This window comes from Sprattus sprattus (assembly GCF_963457725.1).
Source record: "Sprattus sprattus genome assembly, chromosome: 19".
Classification (NCBI taxonomy): domain Eukaryota; kingdom Metazoa; phylum Chordata; class Actinopteri; order Clupeiformes; family Clupeidae; genus Sprattus; species Sprattus sprattus.
This window is the reverse complement of record NC_137917.1, coordinates 19,779,825-19,803,711: the sequence shown is the minus strand read 5'-3', so window position 1 is coordinate 19,803,711 and position 23,887 is coordinate 19,779,825. Positions and strand designations below refer to the sequence as shown.

Here is a 23,887-nt window from a genome sequence, read left to right as displayed (position 1 = left end):
CATTTAAGAGATAAATCAAATATAAACTAGATCTGAACTGTATGGTTTTCTTTTTTGAAAGCATCTAGTGACAGTTTGATTCAAGGAGCCCAGAAACGAATCACCTGCTGCCATGTTAACCCCCATTCCTGTTCCATCTCCAGCTACTGCAGAGTTTTAAGATCATGGACTACAGCATGCTGGTGGGCATCCATAACGTGGACGTGGCGCTTCGAGAGCGTCTCGGGGACTACAGCGCGGCCGGAGAGGGCCCGATCACGCCCGACCAGAAGCGGCCTGCGGTCCAGAAGTCTCTCTACTGCACCGCCATGGAGTCCATACAGGGGGAGGCTCGTGGCAAGGGAGCCATGGACAGCGAGGACTAGTAAGAGCAAACTCACTCAGTGTTTCCGCAACCATCTCCACTTCTCTCATCTGATCTCTCTACACTCAGAAATCAAATCAAACTTTATTTATACAGGGCCTTTCATACCAGGACGTAACACAATGCGCTTCACAGAAGAAAATGGGGGGGTGGGGTCGTTACAAACGTTGGTATTTGACACTGATTATGCAAATGATGCACATACACATGTACAGCAGACCCAGTACAGACCGCTGAGAACAGATAAATATTACAGAGAATAATATAGGCAAGATTAAAGAACACGTTAAGATCATCATTTAAAGGTTTCCACCGTTTCAGCCATTCTTAGGTCTTCTGGCAGAGTATTCCAAAGGCAGGAAGCATAGAAACAGTAGATCTCCTGCATCTTTTTTTGTATCTTTCTTGCGCTCTTTGATCCTCTTTCTGTGTTGGTGTTGCCTCTCCCTCCTTTTCTGTCTGCGTCTTTTTATAGAATCACATTCCTTCTCTCCGCTGACTGATGTCTAGAGGTGCTTTGTTCCCTACCGCTGACTGACAGTGTGCTGGGCGTGACCTTTTGTTTAGAAACGTATTTGTTTGTCCATTTGCCTTCTCTGTCTTGTAGCCCGGTTCTCATTTCCACTCCCTTTTGACTTTAACTTGTTTATGTCTTTTATTGTTGTCTTTATGTGATGAGTAATTTTAAATGTTTTGTTTAATTCACAGCATGGGCGGCATTCCGGCCCGAAACTCCAGAGGAGAGAGGCTACTCATCTTCATGGGCATCATTGACATTCTTCAGTCCTACAGGTGTGTGTGTGTGTGTGTGGGGGAGGGGGTGTGTGTGTGGGGGGGGTGGTGCTGGGGGTGGCTGGGTACTGCTACTATGCATAGGGAGGAAATGGGCTGATGGTGGCACTGGGCTTTAGCTTTATTTGAGGAAAAAGAAAGGTTTATTTATCAGGTCACCATGTCCTCTTGAACAACGGCTTGGCTTGACTTTCCGGTTTGTCATTTTAAAAAGCACAGGCCTAGATGGTCACTTTTCATAAGCTATTCGTCTGTCTTCCACTCCACAGGTTCATCAAGAAGATTGAGCATTCCTGGAAAGCTCTGGTGCATGATGGGGTATGTAGTCCAGTTGTTTCACTTACACTTTTGTGATCGCAGGCCTTGACACATTGCGCCGCAATAGGAATGTGGCATAAAGGCTGATCTCTGTGTTTTCTCTGGCTGTCTCTCCTGCAGGACACAGTCTCGGTGCACAGGCCTGGCTTCTATGCTGAACGTTTTCAGAGATTCATGTGCAACACGGTCTTCAGGAAGATACCATGTAAGTGTCATCCTCGGGCAGCTTTCCTGTTTATTTGAGGTGTACTAATGTGTATATGGATAGATCATTGGAGGGAAGCTGATTCCCAATTAAGGACCATCCGTTTTTATTTAACAGTACTGTCTTATGTGGAGGAACACTTCTTCTGAGATTTATTTGTACTGAATTCATGAAGTCAACCATTAGACAAGAAATTAAACATCTACATCTACATCTACCCCCTACAGTGAAGCCGTCCCCCTCCAAGAAGAGTCGAGGGGGCCCTCAGAGCGTAGTCCGGAGGTTACCCATGGCGACAGGAGCGCCTGCGTCCACGTCCAACGCGGCGGGCGGACACTCTGTGGTGGACGCCAGACTGGTGTACAGGCCTCACTTCAGCCACTCAGACATGGAGGGAGACAGCGGTGAGTGGTGGGCCACTGGAGAGAGATGTTAAATGCTTGGTGGATATATTTTCACCGACCTGGGAAATGTATCTCTTTTTTTATAGCTGAATTAAGCTGTCCGTAACAATGTGGTGTTCACTGTTAGTCAATTGACAATTAACGATATTCTTATTTAGCATGTAATCAAATAATTTTATATTATTTAGTTTAAGAAAATGAAGGACAATTTTGGGATACAAAAAAACTTTATTTTTGAATTTAAATAAAAAAGACTCTGGTTACGGGGGGCGCTGTGCCACAATCAGTAGACCCGACCATAGACGGCTTCATTTGTTTTACATTAACTGTAAAGAATGGGTAAATAACATTATTTGTAGTGTTTGCTGAAAGTGTTATCTGTAAATTAACCTTTCTGCAAATCACAGTGAAATGAGTTTGAATAAGTTGTTTGAATTTGTTATGCTGGAATGCATGTTATTTAATTACGTTGTTTAAAAATCAAATTTATTTTCCTGCATTGATTTCAGAATCTTTCAGGTCAGTATTGCGATGCATCAAAGCAACAATCATTTTCCTCAGCCCTAAAAATGAACTGTTTTTTTTTTTTTTTTTTTTTTTTTTCCAGGCATGCAACAGGGCAGACCTGACATTCTCCTAAGGACCCCTCCTCAGGCTGGTGACTCCAATGAGTTTATGGACACAAATCTATCCACCTCATCCCTCGGCAGCACAGGCCTCACCTCCAGCTCTCCCCCACTCAGGTAACACCTGCAGCATCCATTGTTTATTGTAACATTATGTTATTGTGATCTTCTGGTTGAGGGAGTGAGAGCCATCCATTTTTGTAGTTCTTTTGTGTTGTAGGGTTTGTTGTGAAATATCATGTATGTATGTGTGTCTGTAGGTCAGTAGGGGTAGAAGTGCACAAATCTGCGAGTACAGAACAAGAGCACACTATCTCCCACAGGTGAGACATTACACACACACACACACACACACACCAATGCGCAAATTACATCAATGTATGACTTGAAATGTAAAATAATTGCATGGACAGAGAAGTGCAGTCTTCATCTTCTCGGGTGAGATCTGTTTTTGTTACCCCCACTTCAGTGTGGGCAAAAAGAAGTAACATGGATGTATGAGCAGAAAGAAATGACGGTCTTCTTATTTTCCCGCCAGTGCCGGTGCTGAAGGTTTAGATGAACAAGCAGACAATGAAGATGCCATTTCACTCAAAGACATAATCCCTGAGACCAATATTTGTTTTGTAAGTCAAGCCTACATTGGCCATACATTTCCTACCATAGTCCATTCCTAAATAAATGTTTGAAGTGTGCAAAGCAGTTCATTATTGCCATACTGAAAAATGCATATTCTTATTATACATGTCTGTCTCTCATTTATTTTCTGCAGTAAAAAAAAAAAGTGTCAGTCTTCAGAACACTTGATGCAAGGAAAGGGGGGAACAGAAAGAGAACGAAAGAAAGAAAGGAAGAGAACAACGGCGGCGCATTCAACAGGACGAACCCTCCCCCTGTCTTTCTGATTGTTTGTGTGTGTGTGTGTGTGTGTGTGTGTGTGTGCGTGTGTGCATGTGGGATTAGTAGTTCTGGAAGGCTCTGCAGGCTGCACACAACGACGGATACAGACACCTGGTTTAAAAATTGAGGAAGGTGGGAGGGGCGGGGGGGGGACCAGGCGAGATGGTGAAGCGTGTGGGTGGGGTTAAAAAAGATTTTCGTGTGTGTCTGCACAAACACACACACACGCACACACATGAGAGAGTGTCTGTGTGTGGGAGTCTGTAAGCTCTTCAGCTCACAGAGGCTATGCTGCTAAAACTCCAACTCCCAACCTGCACCACTGGACTGAGACGTCCACGTTAATCCTAGTTCAAGTGGCCTGGGCACAGGTCTGACCAGTACCGTGGTAGGCCTGGCGGCCATGACTGTTTGGAACAGCCGAAGCTGCTTTTAACTGGAATTGGATGCCCTGCTCTCCGGTGTAACTGAACCTCTGCACCCACTAGCCACCATGCTGTTACCTTCCAACTATTAGAAGATTGAATGACCACAGAGTAGCTGTTTTATTTAAACCTAACAAAATAATTATATTATAATAGCCTTACCCTATGATAGTATGATTCTTTTTTTTTGTCTTGCGACATTTTCTTTGGTCTTGCGTGCATTTCTCATCCAAAACTGACTAGAAGAGTTTTTAAAGATAAAGTTAAGTCTATGCTAGACCATAACTTAGCAGTGCGGGGTGGGGTGGGGTGGGGTGGGGGGTGTTGTTGGTTGGAACTGAGCTTCCTTAGTCAGCTGACCTGAGAGAAGCCCTCCTTTGAATGGGGGTGAAGTCCCATATGCCCTCTTTCAAACTCTGTGACCTCTGTATGTATCTGAAGAGTAAACGACGTTAGGGAGCCCACTCACCTTGATCGACGGAAAGTCTTCACCTTCTCGGGTGACATCTGCTTTTGTTATGCCTAGTTCACTGTTGGGCCCAAATGCTTTTGCAGTTCATATTAACATGTTGGTTCCTTATGATACACAGTTGGCATAAAAAGGTTATACAAAGACGCCATGTTGCATATGAGACTTTGGGCTTTTGGGCTGCCTGGATATGAAACCACTGTTGTCTTGCTTGTTCCTGTGCCTTTTTGTTTGTGCTTGCTAAACTCTGTTAGCACTGTTGCTTGTTTAAGCATGATTGTGTTTTTAAGTGTATGTTGTTCCTTTACTTGTTGATGGTCTTAACTACTGTTTGCCTGTCAGTCTAACAAGCCCACCCCCCTTTTTGTTTCTCTTCCAATGACGAGTAACCCCAGCTTCCTAATGGACCAATTCGCTAAAAGGCTTTGCAGGGGTGTGCTCTTATGAAGGGAAGAGATTCATGTTTTTTAATACACACATTTAATGTCAAGCTGATCTGTTTGCCTCTTACTATCAAGCTTTAACTCACACTGCTGGGTGACCAGCATCAGTCAATGCTATACAAGACGGTGTCTCCTCTCTCAGAATCAAAGCCCACCTAATGGCTGCTAGGTCTTCCTTACACATAAACATGATCACACCTGTTTTAAATGACACTGTGAGAACACTCACTATTTCTGCTGGTTACAGAAATGAGGGGGTCACTGTCTGAAGTACCAGGTGTGACAGTGCTACACAGATGAATATTGCTTTCATAATGTTGCTCATAGTTTCAAGTAGTAGTGCTGAGGGTAAATAGATTAGGATGTGCATGTGAGGTTTCCAAGCCTGCCATGTGCTCAGATGATTGACTGCTTTGTGTCCAGCATTGCTTGCTTGCTTGCTTGCTTGCTCCAGCATTGAGTCGCTTTTGTGTCTAGCCATTCATTTTTCTTTTCTAATTAATGGTACCTTTTTTTTGTTTTTGTTTTGTAGAGCACTATCAAGGCTGTTTCTGAACTCACCTGTTTGTTCTGTCATGGTTGTCTTCTATGAGATATCCATATGCGCTTTCAGCTGGCCAGAAGCCCCTTACCCAAGCCATTTATTTATCTCTTGCCTCCAGTGAGGTCCCCCTAACACAGAACATGCCCTGTGTTCATTCTGAAAGATACTCATTTTATCATCCAGAGTATTAAACCTATCAGTTTATGAAGGTATGGACCAGAGGGACAATGTTTTGCTTCAACCCATCTTAAGAGGGGGCGTGTAGTGCTGTCAGGCTGTGAACTCTTTCATGATACCTTTACCAATTTGGTCTCATCCATAAAACCCAGTTTTGTGCCAAGACTTTAAGACTTGGCGAAAGTTTACATTCCCTGCATATACTCTTTCCACGTGACCGATCTGAACTGACCGGGTTGGTGACAAACAACAAAGATCAAAATCTCACCTATCCAATTGTTTGGCTTTCTTTTGATTAAGATTTTTGTTTCATTTTTTTTTTTTTTGGTTGTGCTCATTTTCTACCTGGACTGATGTGTTGAGCGTTCTGGATGTACCCAGCCAACTTTAAACCATGGCCTCAGAGCTTTTGACTGTATCTTCCTGAGTCTTTTTTTTTTTTCTAAGTCGATACAGGGTCTGGCCCAGTTAGTTGGAGAAGAGTTTGCGGTGCAGATTCATCCAATGAAGGAAACTTCGCCAAGAAGGGTCGATACTGAGGGATGGAGCATGTAGAAAGTAACAGCATTGATTGATTGACTGACTGACTGAACATTTAAGGAGGCCTGGACTTGGACAGTGGACATTTCTGTCCATGAACCTCCCACCAAACCAGTCCCGCTCTCTCAAAATGGGGTTCACATACACCATCACTCCGCAACCTCTGTTCCAAGACTACAGGGACAACAAAGATAATTGGAGAATGTAGTCCCCAGGATCCTATTTTCTAAATCAGATTGCAGGCCAAAAAGAGTGGATTATTGGTTGTTGCGCTGCATACCATCTTCTTGCAAAGAGCTCACCTGAAGTTATAGTTTTTAGTCCCAGGGAAGTTTTTGTTTGTTGTTTATTCCCTTGTTTTTAAATAATAGTTCATGTCATTTCAGTTGTTCAGTGGTTTAATTTCCTGTTCTTTGTTTTGGTCCACATTACAAGTGTGGCCACTGAGTGTGCGGGTGCACGCAGGTGCACACAGGTGCACACAAACACACGTTGAACTGCTGCAATGTGACATGTTTTTTCTCCAAGGCTTCCATGTTCTGGATGAGCAAATGCCGGAAAAAAAATGCCGGTGATCAAGTTTGATGGTCACATGTGCCTCATGCTGTTGCCCCCCTGACCACAAACCCTCAGTGTGGCATCAACCTCTCCCTCCAAACTAGTTCCACCCAGATCGTTGCTGTTAGCAGCAGACTCAAGTTCTCTTGTTGTTACCCGGTGCTTGTTCCCCCCCCCCCCATCTTGTGGTCAGGATCATTCTTCTGCCTCTTGATAATCAGTGTTTCTCAGGCATTCCGCAGCTGACTGCCATTACACAAATGCACACCCAAGTTCTGCATGTGTCTTTTACAGTGTATTTCACCAAAGCTCGTACATAGCCTCGTGTTAAATGATTGTGGAGAGTCAGCCACCGAAGTGAACACACTGCCCCGTACTGGGTCCAGAACATACAACAGATTTCACCTGAGGCTGTGGTCTTTGTAGTACTCAGCCTGTCTAACCATTTGTATGAAGAAATGAAACTGAATATTGTGGGATCTGCAAGATCCACCCCAAGACAATTCATATTGTGTAGAAAAGTTATATTCAATCTGTTATTATTGCCAGAGCCTACTCGGACAGTATGCAGCCTTATCAACTGAATGTGTAAGCAAAGTCATGGCATCCAGGTGAGAGGACTGTCTCTGTTCAGTTAATATGTACAAATGTGCAAGTTGATCCCACCCACTAGAAGACTTGACATCCTTGTATAAAGTGACCCATTCAAAAATGTCAAGACTCCAACGTTGCACATTGTAATGTGAATGTTTTTTGTCAAGAAGAAATACTCAAGCACAAACGGAGGCAACCAGACACATCTTATCCCCAGCACAAACATGAGAGGTTGCATGCTGGCAAGACACACTACAGATCAAATGAATTATTGCAATATGAACTTTTTTGCCAGTTCTTGTTCAAGAATTGTATTTATTGACTTTTTTTTTTTTCTACCTTGTAGGTATATAAGAATGATATATGTACCGTAGATGATTGTATGGATCATGTACTCTGGCAGAAAATTATTTCTGAATCTTAAGTAGTATGTAGGCCTATTGCATAATAGATGAGGGGTGGGCAGGGATGGATTGTTCAACTTTATCTTTTATATTACCAAGTGTTTTGACATGTGTTATGGTTGGTATTACCCATTACAAATAAGTGATTTACTCTCCTACTCTCTTGCATTTTATACTTTATACTTTTGAATGTCTCACAGTTCCAGGGCAGTAGACCTGAACGCCGTAAATGCTTCAACGACTATATTTTTACTGGGCCTATTTAAGATGTGTATATGTATATAAGCACTCACGGATGCCTTTTTTTCTTGCGCTGTGTTCGCTGCCTCTGTATCGCCATGTTTTCAGTGATGTGGTGATGGTAGTGCTTTTTCCCCATCAATGTCTGATTTTAAATAAAATATTTTCTAAACGTTTTAAGTTTGCCTCTACCTGAGTTGGTGTACGGATGTTTGAGAGCCAACCTTTACATACGGTAATCATATAAATATGAGCTATCATATTAATGATGTAGCCTACAAAAGAAATCTGCAGTAGAGTTCAGTTTTACTGAATGCAGCAGTTGGATTAAGAAATATGTAAACAGGCAATCACTGTTTCTTGTAGTCAGATGAAAACATGAACATCATTTCCCAGAGTACATCTAAGCGAGAACACTTCAGATAGCCAATCATAGCCTGTGAGACGTGACGTCGACGTAACCAACGCAGCGTTTCCAAGATGGGGCTTGAAAGTACTATGGTCTGGTAAGAAATAGAAAATATATACATATTTGCCTAAATTCATAGCTCTTGCTACCTGCTCCCCTCGTTAAATAAACATTAACTACATCATAGCAGATGATGCGATACCTTAATCAATATGCAGTTTACAAAGAACAAGACTACTTTGAAATCGGAGACGAAGCATTGTCCTGTTGTCCTGAGTCATAGGCTGATGGAGGAAGCTAGCTAGCCAGCTAAAACAAATTGGAGTACTGTAAATCCGCCGTCATAAGTATAATGTTGTTTTTCTCTGTTCATGTAAGGCATTGCAGTTGAATCGCCACTTGTATGTGTTCCTGTAAATCTAGACTAACATAAGCTTGCGAGCTAATGTTATCTGATGTGATGAAAGTTAAAGTAGCTCCTGCTATCGTCTGGATATGGTCAGCAAATCACACGATAACCCTCCTGAGAATGCTTGTTGTATTTACCACGGAAGTAGTGTAACTACTTGGCTATGGTTTATTTTTCAAGTGTAATTTTGTTTACTGCTAGTTTAGTCGTAAATATAAAATGTATGCTATATAGGCACACAGATGACGAAACTAAGAAGTGCTTGTTTTTTATCATTAGTGTTGACAACAGTGAGTACATGCGAAATGGAGACTTCCTACCCACTAGACTACAGGCCCAACAGGATGCTGTCAACATTGTATGCCACTCCAAGACCCGCAGCAATCCGGAGAATACCGTGGGCCTCATTACACTTGCTAAGTATGAAGCTTTTTGTAATAATAATAATAACTTTATTTTGTATTGCGCTTTTTCAGATACCCAAAGTCTGTTTGCTTGTGAGACTTATTGCTCATTGTTAATTGTACGACTTATTTCAGGCATTTTGCTAGTTTGTTATATAATTGCTATTCTTGTGTTTTTCAGTAATTGCGAAGTGTTGACTACACTGACTGCTGATGCGGGAAGGATTCTGTCCAAACTGCATGCTGTCCAGCTCCGTGGCACCATTAATTTCACTACTGGTATCAGAGTGGCCCAAGTAAGACAAACTCACACATACTCAGAACCACACAAAAATACTGTAGTAGCATCAGATTTGTCCATCCTTAACACGCATTCACACAGCATGAATAATCTCTCCTCTCTGCTCTCAGCTGGCTCTGAAACACAGGCAGGGTAAGAACCACAAGATGAGGATCATCGCCTTTGTAGGCAGCCCAGTTGAGGACACAGAGAAAGATGTGAGGGTTTTTCTTTTACATCAGATGTGTAAAGAGTGTGTGAGAGAGAGAGAGCTGATCATGCAAAAGTGGTTCGGTGGCTGATCTATTCATTTGACGGGGGTACATTTCATTTGTGTGTGGCGCTAAGTGCTGTGTGTGCGCACGTGCTTTCCTCTGTTGCTTCTGGAAAAACTATCGGCATCAATTGAGCATGTCTGTTACCCCTTTGTTCTGCAGCTGGTGAAGATGGCCAAGCGTCTGAAAAAGGAAAAAGTCAGTGTGGACATCATAAACTTTGGAGAAGAGGTGAGCTATTCATTTTACAGAATCTCACTATATCCAAGGCAATATTTAGCAACCTGAAGATTTTTTCCACACCACGGTGAATAAAATGAAAATGTGTGTGTGTACTGCGCATATGACAGTGAAGCATTTCAATTTGACTTTGTGTCTTTGACGCATCACCAAATGCATATTGTCTCATTTTGTTCATTGATCTCCTCCCCCCTCTCCTCATCCTACTTTGCCACATTATTTCTCTACCTAATCAACATATCCTTGGTCTCTCAGGAGCTGAATACAGAGAAGCTGACAGCCTTTGTAAACACACTGAATGGTAAAGAGGGGACTGGGTCTCACCTGGTGACTGTGCCCCCGGGCCCTAGCCTAGCCGACGCACTGCTCTCCTCCCCTATCCTAGCTGGTGAGGGTGGTACCATGATGGGACTGGGTGCCAGCGACTTTGAGTTTGGCGTGGACCCAAGTGCTGACCCGGAACTGGCACTGGTAAGGAGCAGAAGCCTAGGTTGCAAGAGTACATTACTGAGAAAGACACAGATGGTTGCATTGAAATGTTAGAGGTACCTTCCAAAAGTTGCTTCTGTAAAAATGTTATGATTACTGAAGTCAGTTACTTCAGCCAATTACAAAGTGGACTTGGATTTAGATATACTGTCCTCTTTTATGTGTTACTGCCGCTCTAAAGATCTGGTCATATTTGTAGTTTTTTTTTAAACTACTCCTATCTTTCTACCTGTAGGCTTTGAGAGTGTCTATGGAAGAACAGAGACAGCGTCAGGAGGAGGAGACTCGCAGAGCAGCGGTGGTCCCTGCTGGGGAGGCAGGCATGGCATCCCCTACTGCAGATGGTAAGAGAGGAGGAGTGACAAAGAAGGGTGAAATGGCATGAGGGACAGGGAGAGCAGAGAGGAACATTTATTCTATACTACTATTTCAGAACGCATTTAAAATCTATACTTTTATAAGGAAATCTTTCGCAATTCTTGAGAACAAACTGAACAAAGCGTGCATGCAACCCGTTTTTTGTCACACAGAGTCGGACAGCGCCCTGCTGAAGATGTCTGTGCCCGTCCAGGACGCTGCCACCCCTGCCCTGCCTGACTTCAGCCGGATGACTGAGGATGAACAGATCGCCTATGCCCTGCAGATGTCCATGGCGGGAGGAGGTGAGGGTCTCCACAGTATAACCAGTAGCTCAGGGCTTACACCGCTACACACCACACCACCTCACTTCAGTCTATCCCACAGTACACACCGCCAGCACCAACCAGACCCTTCATACAATCCAGCAACACAATGCCACCCCGTGGCTCTTAGACCTGTGCCAGCTGCCCATGTTCAATATACAACCCCTCATAGCAGATGACTGCTTTCACCAAAGAGATAGGGGAGTGGCCCTTGAACTGAGCAGACTCATATAGAGTCTGCTCAGGACAGCTGAGCAGGACTTTTAGTTTTTGTTTGGGAACAGAAGGATCACTTTCCCCAAGGTAATGGAAATCAACAGGTCTGCAAAAATAAAGGTTCCCATACTCCCACTGACCAGATCGGACACTACACCATGCCCATAGAAAGTAACCATAACAACAGGAGAAGATAACACTGAGTCCATGTATTTGTTATGGCTGGTCAACTTTGTGTTGCTAGGCAATGGTCAACAGTATCTGGAATGGAGAGAACATAGTTGTGGCTAACACACCTGTAGCTACTTGCTACAGTAAATAGGAAAAATATACCAAGTTCAAAATTGTGAAAGGAGGAATTCTTTGGAATGAGGTCAAGGCTACATGGGCTTTCACACCGTTGTAATGGTTGATTAGATAGACAAAACATTTTAAATGTCCCCTTTGATGATCAATGTCTCTCGCTCTCTCTGTCTCTCTCTCTCTCACACACACACACACACACACACACACATATGCAGAGTTTGGTGCAGAGGCCATGGATGTGGATGCAGGAGCTGCCATTGACACCACTGAAGGAGCTAAGGTAAGAGTACAGTTATGGGCATTAGATACAGGGTAACAGTATGCCACATTCTTATGAGGCAAATATTTTCTTTACTTCCACCATTCGGTATATCTCGGTTATCTCCCCATATTTTGAGAATAGTTTTTTTCTTCCTATATTTTGTGGTGTTTTACATCCCATGTTCCATGTTGTTGTGTTCCTTCCCTGTAGGATGAGGAGGACTATGACGTGATGCAGGATCCAGATTTCTTGCAGAGTGTGCTCGAGAACCTTCCAGGTGTGGACCCCAACAACGAGGCCATCCGCAACGCCATGGGCTCCTTGGCCTCCCAAACAGGACCCAAACCTGACAACAAGAAGGAGGAGAAGAAGAAATAGGCTCTCAGGAAACTGATGATGTCTGAAAGACACAACGTGGGTTGGCAGTGAACGAATTCTAGTGACGTGTGTGTGTGTGTGTGTGTGTGTGTGTGTGAGAGAGCAAGAGTGAGAGTGTGTGTGTGTGTGTGTGTGTGTGTGTGTGTGTGTGAGTGTGTGTGAAAGAGAGAGTGTGTGTGAGTGTATGAGAAGTCATTTGGGGTCTTTCCAGGCATCCTACAGGTCTTTGTATCTCCACACAAATCTCTAATTTTCTCTCTGCTAAAACCTTGGTTGTATACTGTGTGCTGTTATAGATTAAAAAGTCAGATATCTGTTGAATGCGTGAGAGATGTTTCCCCAGGGCAGCATTAATTGTATTACTTTCCAGGGTGGAATATATCCAATGTATCCAATGGAATGTATCCAGTAACTGAGTAAGACCTTGAAAACTTCCTCAGGAATGGAGTGGCCTCCTATTTTCACATCAAACCAACTAGCACTGTATGCCACGGCCACTTCAGTAGACCTAGTGAACAAACAAATCCCATCAGGCCATCTCTGTTTAATGAGTTTGACAGTTTTCTTAGTGCAAATCTGTGGTGAAATTCAAGTTGAACTGATGTGGCTATGCATCCTGTCCTGACAGTTGAAATACTGAAATACTGTGTCTCTCTCTATCTGGTCACGGTCTATCTTGTGTGTATGCGTCTTGGGTAATGCATGGTTTATAAAGAGAAAACAAGTTTTGTAGGAGAGCAGTGGAGATTGTGAGCTTCGGAACCCTGAATAAATTTAAATAAGAAGTTCGTGTTATCGCGTTATTTTACATTTTTGTAAACTCTACATGCATATACATACGATATAAACAGGGGTACAGAGAGTGCAATGCTATGTCTGATTTTACAATAGGATTGTAAGGATGTAAATGTAGGCTAGTTGCTGGACACACATAACTTTCGAGTAAAACTTGCATGACATGCAAATCCTTGTAGTTATTTATGTTAAATTTACTTAAACTATTGATTTCACAATCACGCCAGTCAGGAGGACCCATTAGTCAGCGTAGAACATTGCGAACACAACATCGCAGCATAAACTGAAAGCTGTTCGTTGCAAGTAGCGCGTGGGCAGAACTCTGACCCATCGTCGATGACGACAACATAAATGAGCTCTCTTCGACAGGGGTAGTCGGGAATCCTGAGACAGGTAAACAGAGGAAATACTTCTCCATTACACTTCCTTCAACAGTAAGCGCTGCAAACTGTATTTTCCATTTGAACTATTACACAGCAGATACTATTATGCGTTATTAATGTAGTTGGCCATTAAGAAAGTCCTGTAAAAGTTTGTCCAGCACATTCATGCTAACCAGCTAAGCGATTACTCTGCATTGGCTCGACGTTAGATAGCTATCACAAGCTAATTCAGCTAGTCCACTGGTTAGCCTGCCGTCGTAGATAGTTAGGTGGGCGCTTCTGTCAGCTATCAAGAGCACAACCATTTCCCCAAACTGCTACGTGTCGTAGTGTGTAGTGGCTAATGGCGACTTAGTACTGCATCTCTGGTAAATGCTTAATCCATCGTTAGCGTAAATGACATGGATTTAGCATCCAACGCTTGCAAGAAAGGACGTCGTGAATATACGGAAGAAACTGTAGCTAGCTGGCAGGCTAACTTTAGCCTCAGCCTTTAGCTAGCATGTTCGAAAGTCTCTAGCTAATTTGCATTCTTCCTCTGACAGAAACCAACATTTACAGGTGCATAGCTTTGCAGAATAGACTAGTCATAGCCGTAGTGATGTGCATTGGCCTTGTTGCTGACAAAAATATAAACGAACTTCCTGCTTGCTCCTATTTTGTGGCGAGAGCCCACGCAACACTTACTACTGCCATGAAGTTTTCAGTTTCTGAGAGCGCGTGATGTCAGTCCCAGTATCTGCAGTCTTGATTCAGATGTTGTATTGTACGAGTCATTGCTACTCCAGCCTTGTTTTAACAGATTAAATAGTTTGGTCTAGTCACTTGATTAAATTCACGGTTAAATAGTTTGTATAAGCCTAGTTTAAATAACATCAGTGACTTTTTCCCAATTTTCTGTTTCAGATACTAGTCTGTGATACGGGAATGGGGGATATGAAGACCCCAGATTTCGATGACTTGCTGGCAGCGTTCGATATCCCCGACATTGATGCCAAAGAAGCCATACAGTCCGCGCCCGAGGACTCCGACAGCCAAAACAGTGGCACTTCTGGTGGGGTTGGGAAGTCAGGGGGCGGCGGTGGTGTACCTCTTAGATCCCCCAGCCCAACTGAGCCCCATCAGACAACTCACGGCACCACCCTGTCATCCCAAAGCGGTGAGCTCCCAGGGGTCAGTGTAATTGTAAAGAACAGGGTGCGGCCGGATACGTTTGGAGAGGGAGAGGGCGACACAGGCAGAGACAGTGAAGGCGGTGCCCAGGGAGGGGTTGGTAGCGCCCTAGCTGGGCCCCGTCTTGGCCTCCGACTGCAGGGACTTGGTTGCACAGAGCCCCTGATACACAACGGGTTTGAGGGTTGCGCGGCAGAGGCCAGCGACCTCCCGCTGAGCCCCACCCAGACTCAGAGTCACTCCAACGGGCAGCTCTGGTCGCCCGCATCCCCGAAAGCTGCTGCTGAAGGAGCCTCGTCCACCAGCACTGCCACTTTTGGCAGAGCGAAGCCACTGGTGGCACAGGGGCCCAACGACTCTACGACAAAGGCCAGGAAGCCCAGCGTGACGCCGCCACAACAAGAGCACCAGCCACAGGAGGAGGAAGCACGTGCTGGTGAAGTCACCGACAGATCCGCCTCGGTCCCAGGGTCTGGTGACGTCCCGTCTTCCCATGTGTCGGCAGCATCTGTAGGCAGCGTGTCAACTTTTTTCTCCACCTCCACTACTCCCCCTCCTCCTTCCTCGTCTCTTTTTGAAGGCCCCCTCCTCCCCTCTTCATCTCTGGGAGAGAGCAACCTCTCGTCTCCACTTCCTACTGGCTCCCGGCTGTCGAGCGAAGCACCGCGACCGGTTTTGCAGCACATGGGGTCTGAAGACGAGGAGTCGGAGGCGGATCTCGGCAGCCCTCCGTTAGTGATTCAAGAGAGCCCGGACTCGCTCATGTGCTCCCCGCCCAAGTTCCCCCGTCGAAAACGCTCCTCCTCCTCTGGCATGTTCAGCTCTCCTTCCCTGACTCCCTCTCCCTCCACTGCTGCCCCGCCCCCCACCACACTCTCCGCTCCTCAGCTTGTGGAGGGCAGCCCTCACCAACGGCCTCACGCCCCTGTGGAGGAGAGGAACCCGGAGCACGTCATCGAGGAGCGGGACTCTCCGGAGAGCCCCGAGCCTGAGCCGCCGGCGGCCTCATCCCAGGCGAAGCGCACTGCCACTCTCCCCACCCTCACCCAGAGAGGCTCCAGCCCAAAAGAGGCCCCCGCCCAGCAAACCTCAGCCCAGAGCGCCACAGCTTGGAGCCCAGAGGAGGAGGAAGATGACCCGAGAGAGGAGCAGCCCATGGAGAGTGAAGAGAGCAGCAAGTTGGAGCGAGAGGAGGAAGGGAATGAGCAAATGGAGGTGGATGAACAAGACAACTGCCCCGCCACTGTGGAGTCCACCGCCTCCGCCGCCCCAGCCGATGGCTCCACCTCTCCTTCCATGATTAAGGTCAGGATCAAAACGGTCAAGACCCCCACGGGCAGCATCACAAGGACTGTAACCAGAGTAGCACCCAATGGGACAGCCGCTGGCAAGGACGCCAACAACACCAAAGCTTCACCGGGAGGCCAGAAGGTGATCCGGCCCAAAAGGCCCGGCGCGGCACTCCCTGGTCAGAACCAGCGCTCAAAAGGCGCAGCGGTCCTGCCCGTGTCGACTCTGCAGGATGCAAGCACTGCCATGCTCTTGGCTGCCAGCAAAGCTCAAAACAAAATGGCTGCCACCCGTTCCAAGCTGTCAGCCACCGCAGTCAGCATCACCAAAGCCACCACCCTTCCCTCGGTGTCCTCCTCCTCGTCTGCGTCCACGTCGTCCGTGGGCATGAACATCCGCTCCGTCTCCCAGAAGACGGTGAACGGGAGCGTCCTGACCTCCACGGTGGCCTCCCTCTCATCCGGCGCCACCACCGGCAACAAGCCGGCTTCCATCGTCAACAGCAGTGGCGCTGTCATCTCCCGCTCCCAGTCCAGCTTGGTGGAGGCCTTCAACAAGATCCTCAACAGCAAGAACCTGCTGCCCAGTTACAAACCCGACCTGTCCACCCCTCCTCCGGCTGAGTGGGGGCTGCCCATGCCCGTCGCCGGCTACCGCTGCCTGGAGTGCGGAGATTCCTTCGCCCTGGACCGCAGCCTGGCGCGCCACTACGACCGGCGCTCGCTGCGCATCGAGGTTACGTGCAACCACTGCGCCAAGCGGTTGGCCTTCTTCAACAAGTGCAGCCTTCTCCTACACGCACGTGAGCACAAGGAACGTGGCCTGGTCATGCAGTGCTCGCACCTGGTCATGAGGCCCGTCAGCGTGGAGCAGATGATCGGACAGCAGGACACCACGCCCATAGGTCCGTGTGTGTCTGTGTGTGTCTGTGTGTGTCTGTGTGTGTGTGTGTCAGATTTAAATCTTGGAGTTGTCTATTTTTGGACACCGATTGCACTTACTGTAATTACACTCCTGTATTCAGGCTCTGGGCTCTGTAAAGCGCCTTGAGACAGTTTTATTGTTACACATGCTATAGAAATAGAATTGAATTGAATTTGAAAATTGTTCTCAATGAGTCATGTAAATCTGCTTTGTAAATCTTTATCTTGTGAGCTTCAGACTGTAGGCTATGATTAAATGCATCTGTATTCAGTAATGTAATATCAACCCTTTCTCTCTATCTCTCACTCACTCACTCTTTCTTTCTCTCTCTCTCTCTCTCTCATGCTTCGCACAGGTGTGCTCTCCACCCCTGTGTCCTCCTCTTCTGCGACCCCCGGAGGGGCTTCCAGCCCAGCTAAGGAGGAGACCCTTGGCCCAGCAGGCCCCCAGGTGCTGCTGCCCCTGCCCTGCAAGAAGGCTGAGCCCCTGCAGTACACAAACAACAAGTAAGCCACCGCCCGGAACCACCAATCAACAACAGACGGATCAGCACAGCACAGTACTGCACTATATACAGAGTATTGTCTCTAGAGCCTTTTAACCTTTTTTATGATGTGTAGCAGGCTGAAGTTTGGCAGTAAAAAAAAATATGTATAGCATTGAATGTATTGAAAAGTAGTTGCTCTGGTAAAGCTAGCTGTGGACTAGGCGAGGTATGGTGGTAAATCAGGCCTTGGGTGAGCTCACTGGAGTTTGATTGGCAGGTGTCCAGAGTGCAAGTGCCAGTTCAGCGGGAAAGCAGAGCTGGTGGCCCACTTCCAGGAGGTCAAAGCGGCCACTAACACCGTGAGTGCTGTGAGGGTGTGTCTGTGTGTGTGTGTGTGTTCTTGTTTGTGTATTCTTGTCTGTGTGTGTGCCAGTGTGTCTCTGCCTTTGTCGTCTTTTCTGTCCTGTGTGATTTAGTCTGTCTGTCTGTCTCTTTAGGTTTGTGTTCTCGAGTATGTTTGTCATGTTAGAATTTTCAGTTTGCTATTAGAGGTGGTTTTGAGTCGTCCTCCAAAGATCTATCTAGCTACATCGTAGAGAATCGAGAGAAGCATGACTGTGCCAAACACAATCTATGAATTTGTTCCACAGTCCCTCGCACTGTATTGTACCATTGTACTTATTCATTATTTTTAGATTAATCCAATTTGTAACCTCATCTAGTTTGAAGTTGAAGTTCACTTGCTGCCAATTTGCGTTGCTGTGAAGATGTACATGAACTCTAATATAAGGCCACACAGACACTTGACACCAAGTGCAGTGTGAAAACGTGTTCGACTGCAGCCTGCTTCCTGGATAGAGCACTGATGGAAAGCACAGGCTTGTGTTCACTCCAGACACCAATCAGACATGAATGAATGTAGATGATGTAAGATAACTGGGTCTAGTCCAGAGAAGTCGGAAACTTAACTGGGGGTACACCTGACATCAGCACTAGCATCAGCGCCTTGGGCACACGTGCTTTCTTGCCAATTAGGGCATATTGTTGGCGCTCTTGCCACCGGCCTCAATCCTTTGGCAATACTTTTTTATTAAAAGTAGTGATTAAGCTCTGTAGTGCATGTGGTTATATTGTGTGTGTGTGTGTGTGTGTGCGTTTAATATGTGTGTATGTGTGTGTGTTGTGCTCACACCTGTTCTCTGTTAGTCCTGCACCCAGTGCACACCTCCAATGCTGCTGCCCAACCCCTGCAGCTGGACGGCTCACCAGCGCATCCATCGCCACCGCTCCCCCCACGTGTGCCCTGAGTGTGGGGGCGTCGCTCGCCAGGCCAGCTTCCACACACACCTGCAAGAGGCCTGCCTGCACTTTACGCGCCGCATCGGCTACAGGTCACTTACACAAACACACATACACACACACACACACACACACACACACACACACACACACACACACACACACACAGAACCTCTATTATGTATACAAAAATCAGTACTAGGCTTACAGTATGTGTTAGGCTAGCTGTGCGTATGATATTTATTTTGGGGAGAGATACTGTGATCATATGCATTTTGTGAGGCGAGTGATTTGTGTAATTTAGATGCCCCTGTATTGTAGCAGTAGCTACAAAGTGATTTTTGAAGATAGACCAAACAATGTCTGAGAAACCATGTTGGAGGTTATGAAGAGTCAGTGTGTCTGTCTCTCCTTTAGGTACTTCATAGAGTCTGTGTCATGTGTGTTTCTCTCTCAAGTGTTATAAAGAGTCTGTGTCTGTCTCTCTCAGTTTTTTAGACAGTCTGTGTCTGTGTGTCTGTGTCTCTCAGGTGTTCTAAAGAGTCTGTGTCCGTGTGTCTGTCTCTCTCAGGTGTTTTAGCTGTCAGGTGGTGTTTGGCGGTCTGAACTCCGTCAAGTCCCACATTCAGTCCTCCCACTGTGAGGTTTTCCACAAATGCCCCTCTTGCCCAATGGCCTTCAAATCTGCCCCCAGCGCCCAGAGCCACATCACCTCCCAGCACCCCACACTCACCAGTGCACAGGCTAAGTAAGTACTTTAAATGTTGTTGTTGTCATTGCAAAGCGTGTATCTGCATGCTGTATCTGCAAAAAAGAAGTAAATAAATTATGTCTGTCATAACTCAAATTTATGAAATGACATAATTCACAATGTACCAAAAGCTGTAGCTTGATCAAGTAGGAGCGGCTTTAGGGGCGAAGTTTACTTTACTTATGTGTGACAGTCGAGTCTTAATGTGAACTATGCCTGTAGTCTTAAGGCTTAAGGCTACCTGTGATATGGATTGCTAAACTATTCCAGTAGTTTTAAGGAATAGAGGAGTTTGACGAGGGCAGGTTTTAGGGCAAAACTGCAGGACAATCGGCCGATAGTAAAAGCATAAATGTTTTCTGTTCCTGCGCTTCAGGCCCCAGGCCATTAGCCCCTGTTTGGCCCGAAGATAGCTGTAGCTCGCACTGGCCCTATAGTGGAATCACTGCTATTGACCCTTTTATTGCTGAGATCACTTCTCTTTAGCTTATGTGTTGATTATGTTTTCTCACTCTTTTGGATTTCCAGGATGATCTACAAATGTGTGATGTGTGAGACAGTTTTCACCCAGAAGGCCTTGCTCTATGTGCACTTTGACACTCACCTGGTCAACCAGAAGGTGCACGTGTTCAAGTGTCCCGACTGCCCCAAACTCTACGCGCAGAGAGCCTCCATGATGGAGCACATGAAGGTCACTGTCTGCTTTGTTTTATTCATAACATAAGTTACGTGTACGAGTTGTTATCGTGTAGGATTCCTGTTCTTCCAGGTGAAGTTAGTCATCCCATGATAATCTTCAGTTTACTCTTGTCTTGATCCATATTTTGTATATTCCACACATACCACAATCCTCACATGAAGGTTGAATAGGTCGTTTAAACTAAATGTTTTGGAAATACGACACTGTCATTCTATTAAATCACCTTTTTAAAGAGAGAAACCCATTCTTCACTTCCTAGTACAATGAAAACATGCAGCATGTGACCGTAGATAACATAAGACATCCACAAACAGGAGACATAGCGATCAGGAAGTTAACCAGATACTCCTGATATCCCTCTGCAACACGTATGGAATAATCACAGAGAAGTGTCCGATTATTTTAAAGTGTGTTTTAGCTTTATTATAATGACCTTGTGGTTTCAGTGCCTGTGCTCACGCTCTTATCTGAAGTGTGACACCTTTATCCCCCTCCCATTCTTCTACTTCCACTTCCTGTTGCTAGACGGCACACAGAGGCGCTGTAGTCAAGCAGGAAGTGCCTGTCACCGTGGCGTCCGCTCCTGCCCCCGCCTCCTTGGCGCTGGTGAAGGGGAAGGGTCTGCTGAAGATGGAGAGCTCCGACGGAGAGGAGTGGGGCAGAGAGCATGAGGAGGGAGAGGAAGAGGACGGAGAGAGGGAAGGAGCGCCCAAAGGCGGCGCTGATGGAGGCGCGCAGGCCCCTCCGGGCTGGAGCTGTACACAGTGCGAGAGCCGCTACACTGACAAAGAGAACTACATTACCCATATGGCCGAACTACACGACAAGGTCAGTCCCCCTTTCCTTCATCATTATTCACTCCTGGGTCATTCCACCTCAAATCAACAGATGCCTTCTGCTCAACCCTTATGAATGACCCTCATGCACCATGACACCATGACCTAATGTTTCCTATTGAATCGACCTTCGTTCACACACTAAATGAAATGTTTAAGCTCCTCAGTGGTATTCAATGTGTTTCCATGGTACTAAAGCTAGGCCTGAGCCATGTGAGCTCTGTGCTGAGAAGACAAGCGGCTACTGCAAATCATTTGTGGTTATGTTTAAGCTTTGTGTGTGTGTGTGTGTGTGTGTGTGTGTGTGTGTGTGTGTGTGTGTGTGTGTGTGTGTGTGTGTGTGTTTCTCTGAGCAGATCCTGAAGAAGTTCCCTTGTACCATGTGTGAGGGCTCCTTCTCCTCCTCCTCCAGCCTCAGGAGGCACATCCGCATCAAACACAAAGACAACAGACGGGTCCTCCTCTGCCAGTGAGTTTCACTTCATTTAAACCTGTACACTCACACACACACACACAAACACAGACAGATAGACTGACCGACCGACCGAGACACACACACACACACACACCAGTTCTGTTTCATAAATACATTGAGAACTCAATGTGCAACAACTCTGCTGACCATGAGACCCTATGGCACAAGCTGTAGAGGAAGTGACTGTAACCCAGACTTGATAAAGGCGTTAGACAAGGACTTCCATCACCATTATGCAACTCATTACTGCCCAAAAGCTCTGCTTTGACATTATTTTCATGTATGTAATGTGTGTGTGTGTGTGTGTGTGTGTGTGTGTGTGTAGGTTGTGTGTGGACAGTAAGCGCTCCTTCAGTAGTCGTCTCAGCCTGGAGAGACACATGCAGACGCAGCATGGACCTGGAGCCCAGTTGCCAGGCAGACCAGTGGACCGACCGGTCTGACTCCACCTTTTCACTCCTCTGACCAATCAGACGGTGGCAACTCATTTGACTGTTAGCATTAATACTAGCCTACTGGCCTGATCACCTGTAATACTTTACCGAAACCACCCAGACATACCAGGATTTTATTTAGCAGGCTTTATTCTGTTGTCCACATCTCTCTCTCTTTCCCCATACACACACAGACACAGACACACACTCAATTCAGATGGAAGTGTTCTTCAAAATAATCTCTCTTTCTCTCTCTGTGTCTGTGTCTGTGTCTGTGTCTGTGTCTGTGTCTGTGTGTGTGTGTGTGTGTGTCTGTGTCTGTGTCTGTGTCTGTGTGTGTGTAGAAGCGCGGGCCTGTCTTCACAGAAGCAGGAGACAGCTCCTCTGAGCAGGACGCCACTCTGAGTTCTTTGGGCGGGGCCTCGGCAGAAGAGGACTCTCGGTGGACGGGAGGGCCTGCAGGGGGCGGGATCCGAGGACGAGGAGGAGGCAGGCTCTCCGCAGCCAATCAGGAAGAGACGGGTTTCCGCTGCATGCCGTGCGGCTTCACCACCGAGGACCAGGCCGAGTTCCTGGCGCACATCCCTAGTCACCGTGGCAACGGCGACGCGGCACTGCAGTGCCAGCAGTGCGGGGCGTGCTTCGCCTCTGGCCCCTCCCTTAGCCGCCATCGCTTCATCAGCCACCGCGTTCGCGACACGCCCCCCGAGCCTCCGGCCGCTGACGTGGACGGCCTCGCAGACGGCAGCGGCGGTGGTGAGCTCGGCACGGACGCCATTGGGTCAGCAGCGCTGGCCGCGGGGTCGCCGGGGTCGCCTTCGCAGGTGGGGGAGGAGGAGAAGGGCGCGTGTGCGTGCAAGGTGTGCGGCAGGCGCTTCGACAAGGCCTCCGACCTCAACACGCACTTCAGAACTCACGGCATGGCCTTCATCACCGCTCACAAGACTGACAAACCCGTCTGAGAACAAGAGAGTGAGTGACAAATTCATGCCACCAGAAAAAAAAGAGTAGAGGCCTGCATTTGTTTGTTTTTCTTTTACCCAGGAACCTCTGTACCCATGACATTGAAGAAGTACTCACCTTCAGATTGTTGGCCTTGTTTACAGGGCCAGGTTGATTAAGGGGTTATCCCTGAAATCCCACATCCAGTGAGTAGTATGGATTCATTTTGTTGCAATGATACTTTTTTTTCAGCCATACAGTTCTATCAAAAGTAAAGGTTTTTATTGAAAAGGTCAGCTCTGGACCATAGAGAGGAGAAGGTGGTGGACCATAGAGAGAAGAAGGTGGGGAGCCATATTAGGGAGGATTGAGATGTGTGGAAGGGCCCCAGAGTTGTTCTCTCTGTTGCCTGTTCTTTATTGCTCTTTGATAAAGGCACAGACAGACAATCACAGACAGAAGGAAATAATCGGGGGCATTTTATGTGACCTTTCACCTTTTGTCTCCACTTACGCAATGAAGGTTGATTTGTAATGAGCAAAACAAGCCTTGTAGAATGGTTGGTTACAGCTAGATTAAGACACAGACATGGGTGTCATTCACCTTCGTCTCTTGCTTCTCAAGAAACGTTTCTTAACATTGCTGAACCATGGAAGTGCCCTTGACTGGGACATTTTGAGAATGTAGTTCTTCAAGGTGTGGGTGTGTGTGTGTGTGTGGCAGAAGGCGAAAGGGGAATATCTAAATCACGGGGGACTCTGCTTGCTTGACAGAAATACTAATAAGAAGACAGCCACGAGAACACTGTAAATGCATAGATTTTTACATATTTTATTCTCTAGTCTCTGAAATCAGGTATGCTTAACAGATATTTTATATGTCAGTTGTGTGTGGGTGTGTGTGTACAGTGGCGACAGTTTCCTCCAGGACCCCCCCCCCCCCCCCATCATTTTTCCTCTTGTGTTTGTGAGACCTTAGTTGCTTTCTAATATAAAATATGAAATGATTGTTCTTAATAAAATATCAAGTCTCTTATTAAATGAA

At 46.3% G+C, this 23,887-nt stretch overlaps 3 protein-coding genes across 6 annotated transcripts in view; all 3 read left to right on the top strand.

Annotated features, from left to right (window-relative positions):
* Positions 1 to 3,729, top strand: part of pip5k1ab (phosphatidylinositol-4-phosphate 5-kinase, type I, alpha, b) — a gene marked incomplete at its 5' end in the record, with an annotated part of 16,907 nt that extends 13,178 nt beyond the window's left edge. For both annotated transcript variants that reach the window (XM_080857968.1, XM_080857967.1), the window contains 9 exons: positions 144 to 364; positions 1,073 to 1,156; positions 1,426 to 1,474; positions 1,595 to 1,679; positions 1,907 to 2,083; positions 2,691 to 2,826; positions 2,970 to 3,032; positions 3,248 to 3,335; positions 3,482 to 3,729. In XM_080857968.1, the coding sequence (XP_080714094.1) occupies positions 144 to 364; positions 1,073 to 1,156; positions 1,426 to 1,474; positions 1,595 to 1,679; positions 1,907 to 2,083; positions 2,691 to 2,826; positions 2,970 to 3,032; positions 3,248 to 3,335; positions 3,482 to 3,484 (906 nt within the window). In that variant the 3' untranslated portion in view covers positions 3,485 to 3,729. The remainder of the gene's footprint in view (positions 1 to 143; positions 365 to 1,072; positions 1,157 to 1,425; positions 1,475 to 1,594; positions 1,680 to 1,906; positions 2,084 to 2,690; positions 2,827 to 2,969; positions 3,033 to 3,247; positions 3,336 to 3,481) is intronic.
* Positions 3,730 to 8,463: 4,734 nt separating this feature from the next.
* LOC308380578 (26S proteasome non-ATPase regulatory subunit 4-like) lies at positions 8,464 to 13,139 on the top strand. Its single transcript, XM_080857984.1, has 10 exons — positions 8,464 to 8,509; positions 9,101 to 9,241; positions 9,407 to 9,521; positions 9,637 to 9,723; positions 9,943 to 10,011; positions 10,276 to 10,491; positions 10,745 to 10,853; positions 11,040 to 11,171; positions 11,930 to 11,994; positions 12,187 to 13,139. The coding sequence occupies exons 1-10, from the start codon at positions 8,484 to 8,486 to the stop codon at positions 12,352 to 12,354; spliced, it is 1,128 nt and encodes a 375-aa protein (XP_080714110.1). The 5' UTR covers positions 8,464 to 8,483; the 3' UTR covers positions 12,355 to 13,139.
* Positions 13,140 to 13,510: 371 nt separating this feature from the next.
* On the top strand, positions 13,511 to 23,887 carry LOC308380563 (zinc finger protein 687a-like). Of its 3 annotated transcripts, none has more exons than XM_080857959.1 (11): positions 13,511 to 13,542; positions 14,439 to 16,899; positions 17,275 to 17,425; positions 17,684 to 17,765; positions 18,613 to 18,797; positions 19,277 to 19,453; positions 19,985 to 20,147; positions 20,682 to 20,984; positions 21,349 to 21,461; positions 21,793 to 21,904; positions 22,246 to 23,887. In XM_080857959.1, the coding sequence occupies exons 2-11, from the start codon at positions 14,460 to 14,462 to the stop codon at positions 22,861 to 22,863; spliced, it is 4,344 nt and encodes a 1,447-aa protein (XP_080714085.1). In that variant the 5' UTR covers positions 13,511 to 13,542; positions 14,439 to 14,459; the 3' UTR covers positions 22,864 to 23,887. The 3 variants fall into 3 exon arrangements, with proteins under 3 accessions (XP_080714085.1, XP_080714087.1, XP_080714086.1); XM_080857960.1 differs by having other exon boundaries at positions 13,532 to 13,583; XM_080857961.1 differs by having other exon boundaries at positions 21,793 to 22,364.